This window comes from Lissotriton helveticus, chromosome 2_1 (genome assembly GCF_964261635.1).
Source record: "Lissotriton helveticus chromosome 2_1, aLisHel1.1, whole genome shotgun sequence".
Classification (NCBI taxonomy): domain Eukaryota; kingdom Metazoa; phylum Chordata; class Amphibia; order Caudata; family Salamandridae; genus Lissotriton; species Lissotriton helveticus.
In genome coordinates, this window is record NC_136059.1 from 298,892,009 (window position 1) to 298,907,958 (window position 15,950).

At 45.5% G+C, this 15,950-nt stretch overlaps 1 protein-coding gene across 1 annotated transcript in view; it reads right to left on the bottom strand.

Annotated features, from left to right (window-relative positions):
* Positions 1-15,950, bottom strand: part of FECH (ferrochelatase) — a 271,577-nt gene that overhangs the window by 234,379 nt on the left and 21,248 nt on the right. Inside the window, exons 2-3 of the mRNA XM_078674860.1 lie at positions 14,739-14,856; positions 5,593-5,715 (exon numbers count right to left, since the gene is read on the bottom strand). Of these exons, the coding sequence (XP_078530986.1) occupies positions 5,593-5,715; positions 14,739-14,856 (241 nt within the window). The remainder of the gene's footprint in view (positions 1-5,592; positions 5,716-14,738; positions 14,857-15,950) is intronic.

A 15,950-nucleotide genomic window follows, 5' to 3' on the forward strand; every position in this document is an offset into this window, starting at 1 on the left:
GAATAGAGCGCTATATCGCCCTCCCTCTTTCATTGGCTAGCAGGATAGCCCTGATGAAAATGAACATCGTTCCCAAGCTTCCCTACCGATTTATCAATATACATTACTACCCAGGGCGTAATTTTTTTTAACACTCTTCGCTCCTTACTCATTAAACTAGCCTGGACACACCTGACTCCGCCCATCTCTAGAGGAGGTTTTGAGGCTCCAGACCTGGAACTCTACTACCTTAGTGCTAAGGCCCACTATGCAGTCCATTGGCTTCACCCACCACCTTTCATGCCCCATCTGGTCATTGAACAAGGCTACATGGCACCTACACCAATCACCTCCTTGCTGGGAGTGCAAGTCCCGGGCAAAAAGGTAATACCACACAGTCTCATGCGCCAATAATGCCTGGAAGCGCCTAACCAGGATGATGGGTGAGGCTCTACTCTACTCTCCCCTCATGCCTCTACCACAGCTCTCAAGTGCCCCAGTCATGCAGGAAGCAGTATGCAGAGACACGTTGCATAAAAGAGGGCTGCACACATGGGGCGATATGTATCTCAGGGGTGATTCAAAGATCAGAAGGACATACTGACCAGGGAGGGGTTTATACCTCTGGAGATGTTCCTGTACATACGTTTGAAACATGATATGTGAGCCAGCACACCAAGCTTTCCGCAGGAACCTGAACAGCTGGTGGTCCTGCAGGTCACGCTTAAAATTTCTGGTCCCTCACATACTGTGTCGCGCATTTATCATGCAGCACTGCTGGAGCGACTGTACACCCCGCCGAGGGCCAGAGTTGCCTGGGATTGGGATCTAGAATCCGTGATAATGGATGAGCAGTGGAAGTTCTGCTGTGAGCAAACCACAGAAATCACAGGCAGGAGCAGTCTGCGTATCATACACTTCAAGTTTCTAAACATGAGCGTATTATACACCCACACTACTCCGCAAATACAAACTACAAGTGGAGGACAGATGTGAAAGATGTCACCAAGAGTGGGCCGACTTCTTGCATCTGGCATGTGCATGTGCTCAGGTTCCAAAGTATTAGCAGGAGGCACTTGCAGCACTATCCAAGATGATTGCAATCCCACTCTCGTGTTTTACCCTGCTTACGCTACTAAGCTACACAGCAGACATCCCCAAGACACACAGAAAATTCACCACCATGGGGCTACTACTGGCTAAGTGGAAAGTGGCTTGTAGATGGGGTAGGAGGCGAGCTCCGAAATTCAAAGAGTGGCTGCAAGATTTTATATATGGCAAAGACCAACTCACAGCATATGCAGAACTATTGCCGATCACTTGCCGTCCCAGAGATATTTGGGAACATTGATTTCATATCTTCAGGCACAAGATGAGCATACAGAGGGTTCCCCCTCGGAGAAGACACACAGGATGCCCCTGAAGTGTAGTATTGTCATTTGTTGTATGTGAACCCGGCTCTGCAAACAATACGACCTGATGAAATATGCAAACTATGTGAGACACGGGACACTACTCTCTCTTTGTCAAACTCTCCATAGATCTTGGAGGAACTATGTGTGGCAGGGTATAACCGCGTCAATTCAAGCAATCATACAGCTGTGATTGTGCATAGAGTAATGCTACATGTAAAATATCTCTAATGTGTAACTGTTTTTTTGCGTTCCTGCTGTAACATGCACGTCTGATATAAGATGAAGCTATTAGTTTATGTGATGTTTGATAAAACATGATAAAGTTTGTTTTTTAAAAAAGAAACCTGCACATTTAAAAGCCTTCTTATATCCCCTGGGGATCCATCCACTTCTCCTTTGGCAGCTTCAAATCATACTCCACCATTTCAAGCTGAAATCCTAAAAGCTGAGTTTCCACTCCTGGAACGAGACTGGATTTTATCCAGTTCAGCACAAAACTAAGTACTTACAACAAGCTGATCGTGATTGGGGGGTATTTACCCGTAACCACCCTTTCACCTATTCCAATATAAAATGTTGTCCAGGTAATTTATTAGACCTTAGACATGCAATAACCCACCGCAAAACTGTTCTAAATACTAAGGTGGTCATGTCAGACCGAAAGGTAGGCAAGTGAATGTCCAAAGCTATCCTCCACAATGAAAGAGAATAAAATATTGTTTTCTGCATGGGTTTATTTTATTTTTTTTATAATAGTTTTCATGCAAGAAACCATCGCAATGGTTTGACAAAAAAAGGGCTCGGCTTTGAAAAAATAAATAACTCCAAACCTCACTTCTGCCTTTCCAAATCGTTTAAAAAAATAAAAAAGGAGAGCCATTAATAAGCTCAAGTTTACTGAATTGTGAATGATGGAAATGTAAGTTGGTCATACTGGGATTCAAACTAGTAACCTGCAGATTATCAACTATCTCAGCAGCGAGCGTTTAGCTTATTAAACTATCTTTCCAGCAAAAGAGGAGGTTACCTCCAGCTAGAGAGTATGGGTTTAGCTATCACAACCAATGCCTTTCTCAAAGTTGTCTATGTAAATACTGCACGTTGTACCCTCACCAGTAAGCCACTAATGAAAACACATACCGAACTAGCATGATTCCTGAAGCACAACTCTCGCTCTAATCAATTGCACCTCACATATTAAACACCTAGTGTGTGTGTGTATGTATATATATATATATATATATATATATATATATATATATATATATATATATATATATATATATATATATATATATATATATATATATATATATAGCAATAATTTGAAATCAATGGAGAGAACGTCATCAGATCAAACCTAATGACAGCTTTGTAATTATCAAAAGAGAGAATTATTTAACAACGTTGTCATATCAAACTCTAGCCTCTGCAGATTTTTACGTTTTCATATCACTGCAAGCAAATTGTGTTGATAATGCCCTATTGAATAGTATTCAGTGTATCAGTCAAAGAAAGGTTAAAGGGTCAGTTTTGCCTCCTGGGATTCAAATTGGTGACATGCGGTATACACATCTATCTCAACTCCAACCACTGATCTCAGTACGCTATCTTAGCTGCTATGTAGCAAGTAACTAGGACAAGCGGGAGTGAAGCACACATGTTGTGATAATGTAATAAAAAACTGTGTAGGCAACCTGTATTTTCTGTGTTTTTACCCCCATATTTGCTGCCTATTTCTGGACCTGGAACCCTGTGCACGTTACCCCCGCTAAACAAGATTAAAGTGCCTAAGCTCCCCCTTTAAATATAAATTGTCTTAAACTTGATGGGCACAATCAAATTTTCTTCAAGACCATAGTATATTGTATGGAAACTCGCCCCAGGCAATGAAAGTTAAAAGCCACCTGTGAACTGCAGCACCTACAGTGCCATCTACTACAGTGGCAGCATAACATTGGCTTCAGGTCTACCCAATGTCGTCTGACAGTAGAAGCTTGAACCCTACTGCACAGACATGTCAAAAACACCCCTTTGACAGGTAGGAATCGGATTTAAAATATTAAATAAGTCACTCTATGCATAATTTTCTGCCCACAAGGTAAGGTGCATAATACTTAGGAGTGGAACATGTGTGATATTAGAAATGGCATGTTTTCCCAGTTACCAGGGCCAAAATTACATTGATACTGATCAGGCTGCAACTACCACATAGGAAAAGTCAAGGTATAGATTATACACTTTAATCTAAACTTTTGACCTGTGCGAGTTACAGACTCAATTCAAAGACTTATTATTTATACAATTTAAATAATCCAATTTTCTTCTCTATTCGGGTTTTTATTAAATATATTGGAACTTTCATTTTTAGAAAATAATCTTTTGCCATGCCTGAAACTACCACAGGCTAATTTTCATTAGCTCACCATCCACAGCCTAGCCTGTAATTGGCTTGAATTAGGTGTGAAACCTACTTCCAGAACAGAGACACTGGCAGAGTAATGGGAAGGTGTTTTCTTCCCCAGCAGGACGACCAATTTGGGGTGGGCCCAGGAACATCATTTACTTCAAAGGAACCTGCTGTGTTGCAAGTAAATGCCCTGTGATTTCTGGAAGGCCCCAGGCTATATCCCAATAGTCAGACTGGCCCCAAACCCAGTGGGAGGAAAGCTACCCTTAGAACCGGTTTTGAGTGACCACAAAGGAGAGGAATGTTCATTACCCTAGCTACATACCTGGTTGAGGACCCAGGCTCTGCAGAAGGAGGGAAGGGTTTCCCCATCTTGGATTTTGAGAGTGAGCGGCACTGTGGGATTGTTTGCGGTAAGGCATGCAGGAACATCTGAAAAAGTGGGTAGATTGTTCCGAAGAACTTTTACCTCATTGGTTAGGTAGTTTTCAGGAATCAACCCCACCCATTAGCTGGTGCCAGAAATAAATGTGGCATCACCTGTCACCATTCTTAGAACATTTACTGGCCCTGCGGTAGATCAGAGAAGTACTGAACCTACAGTCTGTGACCTGTGAGGAGCTCTGAAAGTCGGGATCTGTTTTTTCTTGCACCCAGAAGAAGCAGTGTCCAGGAACAACATTGACAGTTGACTGACCTGCTGTGTGGCTACAGGGACAAAACAAACTGCAAAAGACCAGAGGAAACTGAACCTGGGCTGGACTTTGGGCTTGGCCTGTGCCTGACACCCGGAGGACCTCCACAGGCCTTCCTGTAAGGTCCCAGGGGGTTTAGAATGTACTCCTGTAGTTGTTTGGGCATCAGAAGAAAGTTTTGAAATTTCTGAAAACTTTCCTTTCACAACCTCAGCAGGACCAACCAGAAGAGATATCGTATAGGCAGTTCACAGCGACAAATTGAATTTCAACTTCATCCTACTCAACTCCTAGCACATCGGAAAAAAATGACTAAGTCCCATTCTGCGCTGGAACTTAAAATATATTCAGTGAAAAATTTCACGAGGTCCAGAGGGACCAACCCTTTTCAGATATCCGACGCTCTCTTCCACTGTGGCGGCTACAATTACAGCAGCAGTCTGTGCAGAGAGAATGTTTTATCTCAAAAAGGTCAATTCTGCGTTTGGACTTAGAAGAATTTTCAAGCTTTTATTAAAAAAAGTGACACAGCCCCTCTTTGAGTAGACTTGGAAACTATTTTGACTTCCAGGATTTTATCGGGACCGATCAGCTTGTGGTTTACGACTAGAACTCAACAGTTGGCCTCTAAATGCGCAGAGGTCCCGGTCTACCACTTTCAAGAACTATCATTGTCGCTTTGTGGTTTTGGCGCCAGTTTTACTTACGTTTTAAATATAATCCTAGTTCCAGTTAACCTTATTGAATTTTTGTTGCTTGGAGGTCATTTTATGAATTACATTTTATTTTACGTTTCTAATTTGGGTCAGCATTTTGATTTTGTGTTACTTTATTACCGTTTTGGTACAGCATAAATACTTCACACATTGCCCTAAGTTACGACTGCCTGCCCTGTGCCATAGCTGTCAGGGAGTTGACCTGAGGTTATCTTACTGATGTTGAGGGTTCACACCTACAGGATGAGTTATTATTCCTTGTGGTGGGCAGTCGCTCACCCCAAAGCATAATTTACTTTCTTACACCATGTTAAAACTGTGTTAAAACGTTGCATTATTATCCTTGTTATACAGAGGAATAAACATGCATCCCTTACCTTTGTGCTGGAAGAGTCATGAGGTCTTTATCTAAGAAAAGTCTGAGGAGGAAACCATGTACATCATCCAGGGTCTCGGGGCCTCCCATGTTTAACATCAGGATTCCAGTTTTAGGTTTTCTCCTGAAAACAAACAAAGACCAGTTTACAAACAAATATGTCACCTTTGTGTAACTTTGCAAATTCCACAATGCAGGATAATACATTCCATACTTTGTAAATTATCATCTGGCGCTGTATACTAATACGTTTCTCAATTGATTCTCTGGAAGGGAATGCCTAGCTTAATAATCCTTCACTATTCTTTAAACTTGAATTTTTCATTATGTTTCATAGAAACAATAATCCCACTTAAAAAAAAATAAAAAAATTACTAGGCAATCAACCAGCTTCCATTATGTGATAACATATTCCCAACACTTGGATTTGAATTATTCTTCCTCTTTTTCATGTTAACTATCACTGAAAAGCGGTCTCCGATTTTGCAACGCACTGCACGCTATATAAAGGCCCGCTACATACCAGCATTTATTTTTTATTTATTTTGAAAGTTTTATATAGCGCGAACAAGATCTTTGCAGATATCAGAGCGCTTTACAAAGCAGGGCATACCAACAAGAGAGTGAAACTCAAATCATTAGGGAGTAAAGTAAAACAGGTACATCAATATGCAGATATTACAGATAGATGTGTGCATATATAGTCAGGTAAGTCAATAATACAGGTAAAACACATCGTCGTAGTGATCAGGCAGAATAATACAGAATGGTGCAGAGTCTATACGGATAACGTTAATAGGTCAAGTGTCAAGTGTATTTGGCCATGAGAATAGCTTTTACTTCTTTCTTAAAAAGTGTGATGGAAGAGAGGAGCCTGGTTTCAGGAGGGAGTGAGTTCAAGATCCTGGGTGCCAAAGGAGCGTTTATAAGTTTTTTCCTTACGGAATCTTTGAGGTTTTAGCAGAAGATTGTTAGTGCCTCTGGTGTTTCTAGAGCCGCCAGAGATTGACAGCTTCTGAGCGAGGTATCCGGGAGAGCTCAGATGTACAGCCTTGTGTGTCATGCAGGCGATTTTCAGGTGAATTCTGGCTTCCAAAGGCAGCCAGTTCAAGGATTTCAAGTCAGGGGAGATATGCGAGTGTTTTTTTGACCCCGTGATGAGTCTCGCTGCAGCGTTTAGAGAAGCTCTTAGGGGTGCAGTAGTGGTTAACGGAAGACCGCAGAGGGCGATGCTGCCGTAGTCAATTCGCGGGATTACTAGTGCTTGTACTGCAGTTTGGAAGTCTTTGGCTGGCAGGAAGGGTTTAAGTTTCCTCACGATATTGATTTGGAAGTTTGCTCCCTTAGTAGCCTTGCTGATATGATGCTGCATGTTGAGATTGGAGTCGAGAGTTATGCCTAGAGATTTTGCCGAGTCTACTATGGTGGGTTGGACATTGAGTGCAGTTCGCTGTTTCAGCCAGGATTGAGTAGTAGAGATCTTCGCGGGAGGTGAGATCAGAAGGAACTCTGTTTTCAGAGCATTGAGTTTGAGATGATTATCGGCAAGCCAGGATTGGGTGCTTCTGATCGTTGAGTTCAGGAGTAGAATGTCTTTGGGGGATTGTAGTTTGAGATATAGTTGGGTGTCATCTGCGTACATGTGAAAAAGTACATTGGATGCTTGTAGCAAGGTAGTGATAGGTTCCATAACTAGGTTGAACAAAGTTGGTGATAGGGAGGATCCTTGAGGGACGCCCAACGAAACCGGTATTGGCGAGGACATCAGGTTGTTACTCTTGAATTTCTGCGATCTGTTGTGTAAAAAGGAGGTGAACCACTTGAGAACAGTCCCAGATATACCCATCCTTGTGTTCAAAAGTACGAGTACATTCTCATGTTTAACAGTGTCGAATGCTGAAGGGCATCGTCAATTATGTGAGTCATAGCAGTTTCAGTACTGTGTCCTGCTCGGAAGCCTGATTGATGAGGGTTGAGGAGATCAAACTGATTAATGTGTTTAGTCAGTTGTCGTTGCGCGCATTTTTCCAATAGTTTGGCGAGAGTGGGAATATTGGTAATGGGGCGATAGTTGTTTAGGTCGGTTGGGTCGACCGTAGGTTTCTTTAGTAAAGGAGTGACTTGTCCAACTTTGAGGGAGTCAGGGATGGTTCCTTGTTGGAGCGAGCTGTTGATAATTTTGGTCCAGAGTGGAAGTAGCAATGTAGTGAAATCTTTGACAGCATTAGCGGGGAGGGGATCCGTGAAGTGATTGGAGGGTTTCAAGGTACTGAGCAGTTTGCCTATTTCTTCTTCGGTGTAGGTGTCAAAGGAAGACCATGTAGCGTTGTTTTTTGGTTCGGTGTGTGTTATGCAGTTGGGCGTGGCGAAGAGGCTTGCGTCAGTGCGGAGATCACTCTTAATGTTGTCAGTTTTTTGGGTAAAGAAAGCGGCGAAGTCTTCACAGGAGGGTGCTTCGCACGCATTGCTAAGAGGTTGGGGTTGTTCCTTGGCTTGTGTTCTGATTAGCTCAAACAGTTTTCTTGGGCGGTTTTTTGCTTGGTCGAGCTGGAGGCTGAAGAAGTTTGCTTTTGAGCGCTTTATTTTCCTAAAGTAGGCGTTTCTCTTTTTCTTCAGCGTTTTCAGATGCAGTGCAGAGGGAGCAGTTCTCCAGGTGCGCTCTGCCATTCGCATGGCTCGTCTATCTTCATTGAGACTCCCGTCGTACCATGGATTGGAGATTTTAGCGGAGACTCTTTAGTTGCAGGGGAGCAGCCTCATTAATTATTGAGGTCATGGCGTTGAGATAGTGGTCAGTCAAGGATTGGACATCTGTGGCGCCCGTAGGAGGGAGCAGGAGATCGCGGCTGTTCGGGGGTAGGGAGTATGGGTTGAGTTTTTTCAGGTCTCTTTTCCAGACTTTAGGTCTGGAGGATTGCCCAGTGTTGAGTTTGACTTTTTCATTGATGATGAATGTGACAATATGATGGTCTGACCAGTCACATGGTTGGATGGCGTCCTCTTTGGCGATGATCAGGTCGAGGGTAGAGCCTTTCTCGTGGGTCGGGCTGTTGCATATTTGGGTGAGGTCTAGGGCGTCGAGGAAGTTTTTAAGACTATTTACCACCGCATCATTGTGATCGTTCCAGTGGAGGTTGAAGTCACCAAGGTATATTTGGGTGAGCTGTCGTCCAGCGTTGGTTGAAATCATGTCCATGATTTGTTGGACGAAGGGGAGGTTGTCTCTGGGTGGGTGGTAAATGCCGTGAAGGGAGCATATTGGTTTGCCCTCACTGATAATGTCAAGGCAGATGTATTCGTAAGAAGTTGGGGAGGGTAGGGACGATGCGGAGACTTTCAGCACAGAAAGGTTGTTCCTGTGTATGCATGCGATTCCTCCACCTATCTTGCCGGACCTGTCAAGCCTAATGCTGTGGTAGTTGGGGGGAACCAGAATGTCCATTATAGGTGTAGAAGATTCGGTTAGCCAGGTTTCAGTCAAGATGATTAGGTCCAGGTCCAATGTTAGGATTAGATCGGCGATGGCGGAGGAGTGTCTAGAAGCCGATCTGCAGTTTAGGAGAGTGCATTTGAGACGGGGTGTGTCAAGGGAGGTAGAGGGTATTAGAGAGATGGGGACTTTTCTAAGGTTATTCGGGACGGAGATTCTGTTGTTTAGTGAAGAGGGTCTACTGGGATTTGAGTGTATCGTAGTAATGGGGAGGTGCGAGGTGGTTGGGTTGTTTAGGGCAGCTGGGTCGTAGGAGCGGAGGAGGGTGAGAGTGTCGAGATCCGTAAGAGGGTTGCATGTGCGACGGGGGCGGTTGTTGCGATTGTGGGCAGGGATCGCTGTCCAGTGTGGGCGACGGGTGCGGTTGTTGCGATTGTGGGCATGGATCGCGGTCCTGTGTGATGGATGTAGCCTGGGAGCGTCATCCGGACGGGTGGAGAGCAGGTTGCGAGGGGGGGGTGGTGGTGAGTTAGGTGTGTCTGGGGGGTGTGATGAGAAGCTCTTTGATGGTGTGAATGTCTTCTTTGATGGTGTGGATGTCTTCCTTGAGCTGAAGGAGGGAGGACATAATGTTGTCCAGCGTGGGATAGGTGTGAGTGTGGGGGGTGTCAATCGTGGGTGAGTGGTTAACCTGGGGATTATCGTGCGGGAGGGAGGGTGGGTTGCTGTTCACGCAGGGTTCCGTGCTGTCGGCGTATGGGATGGTGTTAGGAAGGAGAGAGGACATGAGGGCGATGGGAGTGGATGAGGTGCGGGGGGTTTTGGTGGCGTAGATGGGGGCATTGGTAGCAGGCGGAGAGAGCGGGGTGGAAGTGGGGTGTATGTTGGTGGTGATGGGGGAGCCTGAGGGGTAGTGAGGGCTGAGAGTGGGGGGGGAGATGGGGTCGGGGATGGTCCTGTCGTGGGGAGGGGGAGTTATGATAATGGGTGTGGTGTGCCTTGCGTGGTTGATTAGCGGATGGTAGTGGGGACTGAGGGTGGGGGGGACAAAGGGTGGGATTTGTCGTTATGCGTTTCGTTCTGGTGCTGATCTAGGTTAGAGGAGTTGTGGGTAGGAGTTGATCTGTCAAGGGAGAGAGGAATGGGAGTGGTATGTGTGGGAGTCCAAGGGTTAGTGTTAGTGGGGCGGCTAGTGTATGAGGGGCAGCGATTTGTGACTGTGATTAAGGAGTGTGGGGTGATAACAGCATGTAGGTTATTGACTAGGGTGCTGGGGGTAGAGGTGAGGTGCGTGTCGTTCTGATGCTGAACTAGGTTAGAAGGGTTGTGGGTGGGGGCTGTGACGTCAGGAGTGATAGTGCTGGAGGAGTTATAGGTGGAGGTCCGCAGCTTGGAAAGGTGCTCTTTGAACTTGGGGAACAGGTTGTCTAGTAGTTCCAGGTTCTTGTCTGTGGCTTGAATTAGGACAATCCCGTTATTGTAGATAGTAATGGTGGTTCTGCCAGGGAAGAGTTGGGATGGTGTGATGGAGAGAGTTAGGCCATGAGCGGTTTTCCTGGTGGTGGAGACGGTGAGTAGGGTGAGGAACGCTTTTCTCCATTGAGCTCTGCGTGAGGTGTGGAAGATGATATCAATGTTCAGGGCTCCATTGACCGGTGAGAAGTAGGAGTCGGCAAAGGGGGTTATTGACTAGGGTGCTGGGGGTAGAGGTGAGGTGCGTGTCGTTCTGATGCTGAACTAGGTTAGAAGGGTTGTGGGTGGGGGCTGTGACGTCAGGAGTGATAGTGCTGGAGGAGTTATAGGTGGAGGTCCGCAGCTTGGAAAGGTGCTCTTTGAACTTGGGGAACAGGTTGTCTAGTAGTTCCAGGTTCTTGTCTGTGGCTTGAATTAGGACAATCCCGTTATTGTAGATAGTAATGGTGGTACTGCCAGGGAAGAGTTGGGATGGTGTGATGGAGAGAGTTAGGCCATGAGCGGTTTTCCTGGTGGTGGAGACGGTGAGTAGGGTGAGGAACGCTTTTCTCCATTGAGCTCTGCGTGAGGTGTGGAAGATGATATCAATGTTCAGGGCTCCATTGATCGGTGAGAAGTAGGAGTCGGCAAAGGGGGTTTCAGGGTGGGACCTCAGGAAGTTGTGTTTGAAGCGTTTAGCGGCTTTTTTGGTGAGAGTGGATGGGTAGTTGATTCTATAAGTGTGCTTGCCGATGAGATCCATGTTGGGGTGGCTGTATAGCAGGGTATGGGAGGAGGCACGATAGTAATACACATGTGCAAAAACAACTGTCAACCGTAGGTTACATAGCGTAAAAGAGACATTAGTGAGTGGCCAAATAGCCAATATGAGAGGTAGCAATCGGTGCAGTCCGGGAGTAAACAGTGAGTAGATGCAACTTACAGAAATGTACAGGATATATGAGGTAGCAATCAGTTAAATGGAACCAAAGTGACGCTAGTGAGTGGCCAAAAGTAACCAAAATGTAAGAGGTAGCATCGGTGTAATCCAGTAGTAGAAAGTGAATGGGTGCAGCTTACAACTTAATAAAGTATATGAGGTAGCAATCAGTACATAATAGGGATAAAAGTGAGATGGGATCAGCTTACAAAATATACAATATGCAAATAGGGATAAAATACTAAATACATACTGGAATAAATACTAAAGATATACTGGAACCAATATAGGTGCAAACGTAGGCTACAATAGACAAATATGACTCTAGTGCTCAACCGGTAAAATATGAGAGCAGGTTACACAAAATGTATAAAATACCATTAAATATATAATACTGCAATAAAAGGCAGACACTTAGTCACACGAAGAATTAGATGCAGCGCTATGTAAAGTCTGTGATGGGTGGGATTGGTATAAATGGCCAGTTCTTAGGTTATGTTCAAATGGTGGGAATGACTAGTTCATAATGGCCGCCAAAGCGAGAGAGAGACTAGACCAAGATGGCCACCAAATAGGAGAGATCGAGACGGTAGTCCTCTTTTGTTGTTGTTGCTTTTAGAGCAGGGGAGGGCAGTTTCAGTTCCTGTATGAGCAAGCCCAATTACTAGCTTACTGGGAGGGAGTCTTATCTCTGTTTTGCAGATTCCTGACCGCGTTGGTAAGAGGCCTCATGGTCAATTGTTAGGCAGGAGGGCGATTTATGGCTCCAGTTTATGGCCCCCAGCCATATTGGCCAATGGTGAGTGAGGAGACCGCAAAGCCCGCGAAAATGCAAAGCCTACAGTGCATTCCGGGCATAAAATGAAAGACCAGCATGAATGTTTGAATTAGTAGTTTTGCTTGTAAAATTCCGGGCAGAAAGTGAGAAGCCTGTGTGCATATATGTTAAGATCGTTTTGAGATAGCTTAGCGTTCAATTACCTTCTGGTCGTCAGGCTGCACAAAGCTGCTACAAGTCCGCTACAAGTCAGGCCCCTCCAAAGCAGAGCTGCGCGGTGGCCGCCCAGACACGTAAACAGAGCACACCGGAGACGCTCTAGAAGTCGATTGCTCCATTTTCAATGATGATCTACTGGGGGGGGGGGGGGAAGGGCGGCATCCAGCTATCATCCGTGCTGGGTCGGACCGCTTCAACTCCCTTCCGCTTGCCCCCGCTCCGTCTGTTTCAGTGGTGGTGATTGTGGTGGGGTGGTGGGGGCATGAGCTCTCCGTTGCAGCAGGGCGTCACCTCTCCGTGATCCCCCCCGGGGTGCGATGGATCCAGCCCCCGGACCGAGGATACAACCACCCCAGATCGCCGGGACCCGCAGATGGGGAATGCAGGCGGCCAGATGCAGGCGGAGGCGAACGCAGGCAGGCAGATCCTCTCCCCACCCACGCAGGTCTTGGGCTCCGTCGACAGGAGCTTCCCAGGCGTCAGCAGCAGTGATCCGGTATCAGGTACCAGCCCCCCTAGTCAGGTGCAAGCGATCACTTCAGGCTGGTTGGAGACTCCGGTGGCAGGGATCAGTTTCCGTACTACTGTGGCAGTGGGGTTTCCATAGTACTTCAGGCGCCAGCAGTGATCCTGGTCCGATTCCACTTCACGGATGTCCCGTAGGCAACCACTGATTCCGCTCGGTCCACCACCTCCACAGCGGGCTCTAGGCAGCAGGCATCCTTATCGTCAGCGGGGAGCCCAGGGTCCGAGGAGGAAGGCGGGAACGGCTCCGTCCTCTCCCGTGGGTCTCTGCCTCCAGGCAAGTCGGGGTTCCTCAGCAGTTTTCAGGTGCAGATGCCTCACCAAGCAGGTAAGCAAATCCAGTTACTTGTTCCAGTTACTTTTGTGTAGCTTTGCACGGTGCCGCTCGGCGCTATCGGGGATAAGACCCAAGAATGGGATCCCCAGCACTGGAGCTCTTACCGAGAGCTCCTACTCGGCGGCCATCTCCAGACAAACAAGTGGGACAGACACCTGGTGTCGTCAGGCACACCTGATTTAGTTTGTACTGTGTTCTATTTGGACCCACATGCATTAAAAGACATTTATGAACATAAAGGGGCTTATTACAATGTTTCGTGGACTTGCTCCTTCCGACACAGTCGCAGATACGGGTCAAACCGACCTCCGGTTGGCGGTCCCAACCGGAGGTCCATAACCGGCCATAGCAGAAGCTTCCATAAGGAAATTGGAGGTTGTGTTCATCCCTGCACCGCATGGCAGGCAACTTATGGTGCCTGCCACATGGTGCAGGGATAAACAGGTAGGCACCACAGGTGCCCCCTCGGCCACTAACCGTGGGACGCTAGTTGAAGGGGGCCCTGCTAGGGACCCTAAAACTGGCTTTTCGAGATGGTTTCCATGTCAGAAAGCCCGGCATGGAAAGCCTGCCGGAAACAGCCCGGCGTAAAACGCTGTCCTTAAGGATTACGGGCCGGTCTCCGACTGGCTCCTTGAGCCCATCGGAAGCCAGCCGGAATGACCAGCCGGTTTCACTTCTGACTGCCTAAATTGTAACCAAGCGGTCAGAAGAAAACCAACGCTCTCTGTCGAAAAGCCTCCAATCTAAGGTTGGAGGCTTTTCGACAGATCGTAACTGGCCCCTAAATCAGGCCTCTACAGTGCATCTCTTTTGAGGCTGATATTTTTTGTATTATTAGTGAGTTTTGCTCAGCATTGCAAGCCTATACTCGATTATTAAAAAAACATTCTTCCTAATCGGCACCAGAAGGTTTATATATATTAAGTCATAGGGCCTATTGGTCAATCCTAAGGATCTCTACTACGCATGCCATGCAACTGTCATGTGTAAATAGCCTTTGAAAAATGACATTACTTATCTTTGAAGCATGCCTTCAAACCAGTATTCAATCAATTTGTATACAGCAATACCAATTTTACTTGTATGTCTCATCACATTCCAAATCTAGAGCATCATATAATTACTTGGATCTTCGTTTGTGCTTCTGACAATGGCCTGATTATTTTTCCAAGCAGACAAGAGAATAAATCAGGCAAGCATGCTAAAGAAGACTGGAAAGAAAATGTACTCAGTAGATTTATTGGGCGCATAAATGGAAGGCTGTTCCGGAATGTGATGGATCAGCTAGTAAAGTGGGGGTGGGATGGGGGATGGGGGAGGGGCGGAGCAGTAAAAAGAAATAAAATGATTAAATCATGTTTCATTGCAGAAGAAATCAGTCTTTGTAATATCACACTGTGATCATGTACCATCAGCAGATATTGCTTTTTAAATCCCTATACCCGACATGTACACTTGCCTACCTTTTGTCTGGGTGGATCTGAGGTTCTGATTCTTTCGCTTGTGTTGCAGGAATCGCACTTGAATGCCATCGCAGTTGATGGTTGCCTCTTATTCTTCCACAAACATTGTTTTTTAGAACTATGAGAAAACAAAATGTTTGGTTTACTACAAAATAGAAGTGGTTAGCACTTAAAGAAATGGGTGCAATTTGTATATGTACTTCAAATAAGTATTTAACTTGCTTTTATTTGCTTTGGTTTCAAGGACAATTACCTGAATTGTCAAAGAGTAATTAAAATGTAAGCCCATTACTAACATCCCATTTTCTCTTTCGGGATCACTATCACTAGTGAACATCAACTTCATTCATTTTTCGCTAGTAAGGGTACTCAAAGTTCTTACTCAGAGACAGAGTGTGTAGCAACCTCTTTGCTTCACTAAGATTTGACATGTCCAATAAGAGACATTACACCTGTAACCACCCTTTGCAATTACAGTCCCAGTGACATAATCTTAGATTAGGTTTCCAAAGATGCAACAAACTCCCTGGAGCCTTCTGCAAACATAAAACAAACAAATGAAGATCTTCATACACTGTGCATCTACCTCCTCCTTTTTCAAGTCAGACACCAACTACCTGAAGGGGTGCACTATGCAATAGGTGAGCAGAAAGACGGAAATCATTTGATTCTTCTCCAAGTTAATAGAACCAAGAAGATCAGTAGACAGTGTGTGGCTCAGAAGACTCACACACTATTACGACAAAAAGAATCTGGTATTTAGGAACATGAGTAATTAAAACAGGATGAAAGGTGATGACCTAATTTTGCAGCATTGTTCAAGATCTGGGTCCGAAGGTGAAGCACAGCTCGGCCTCTTCTAGGATCTTGTGACAAGGTCCTTCCCATCGTACATTTTAGCAATCAGGTTTTGATTTGGTGATGTGCAAGACTATTTTGAGAGGTCTGATGAGGCAATAGCACAGGAGCATTTTTTCCCCACATATGACGAGTGGATAAGTAATTTCGGGTACAGTGAGCTTGGTGACCAGTGTTTAAGCATCTTCCAGTCAGACAGAAGTACATATCAGTGGGAATATGACATCAGGAATACACAGTGGTATTGTTTCTTACTTTTTTGAAAGGAGCAATAGGTTAGAGTAGTCTATTCATTTACATGTGTGTGGGATCCTGCTAGCTTCTCAGTTGGCACCCCTTCGACACCTTCATGCT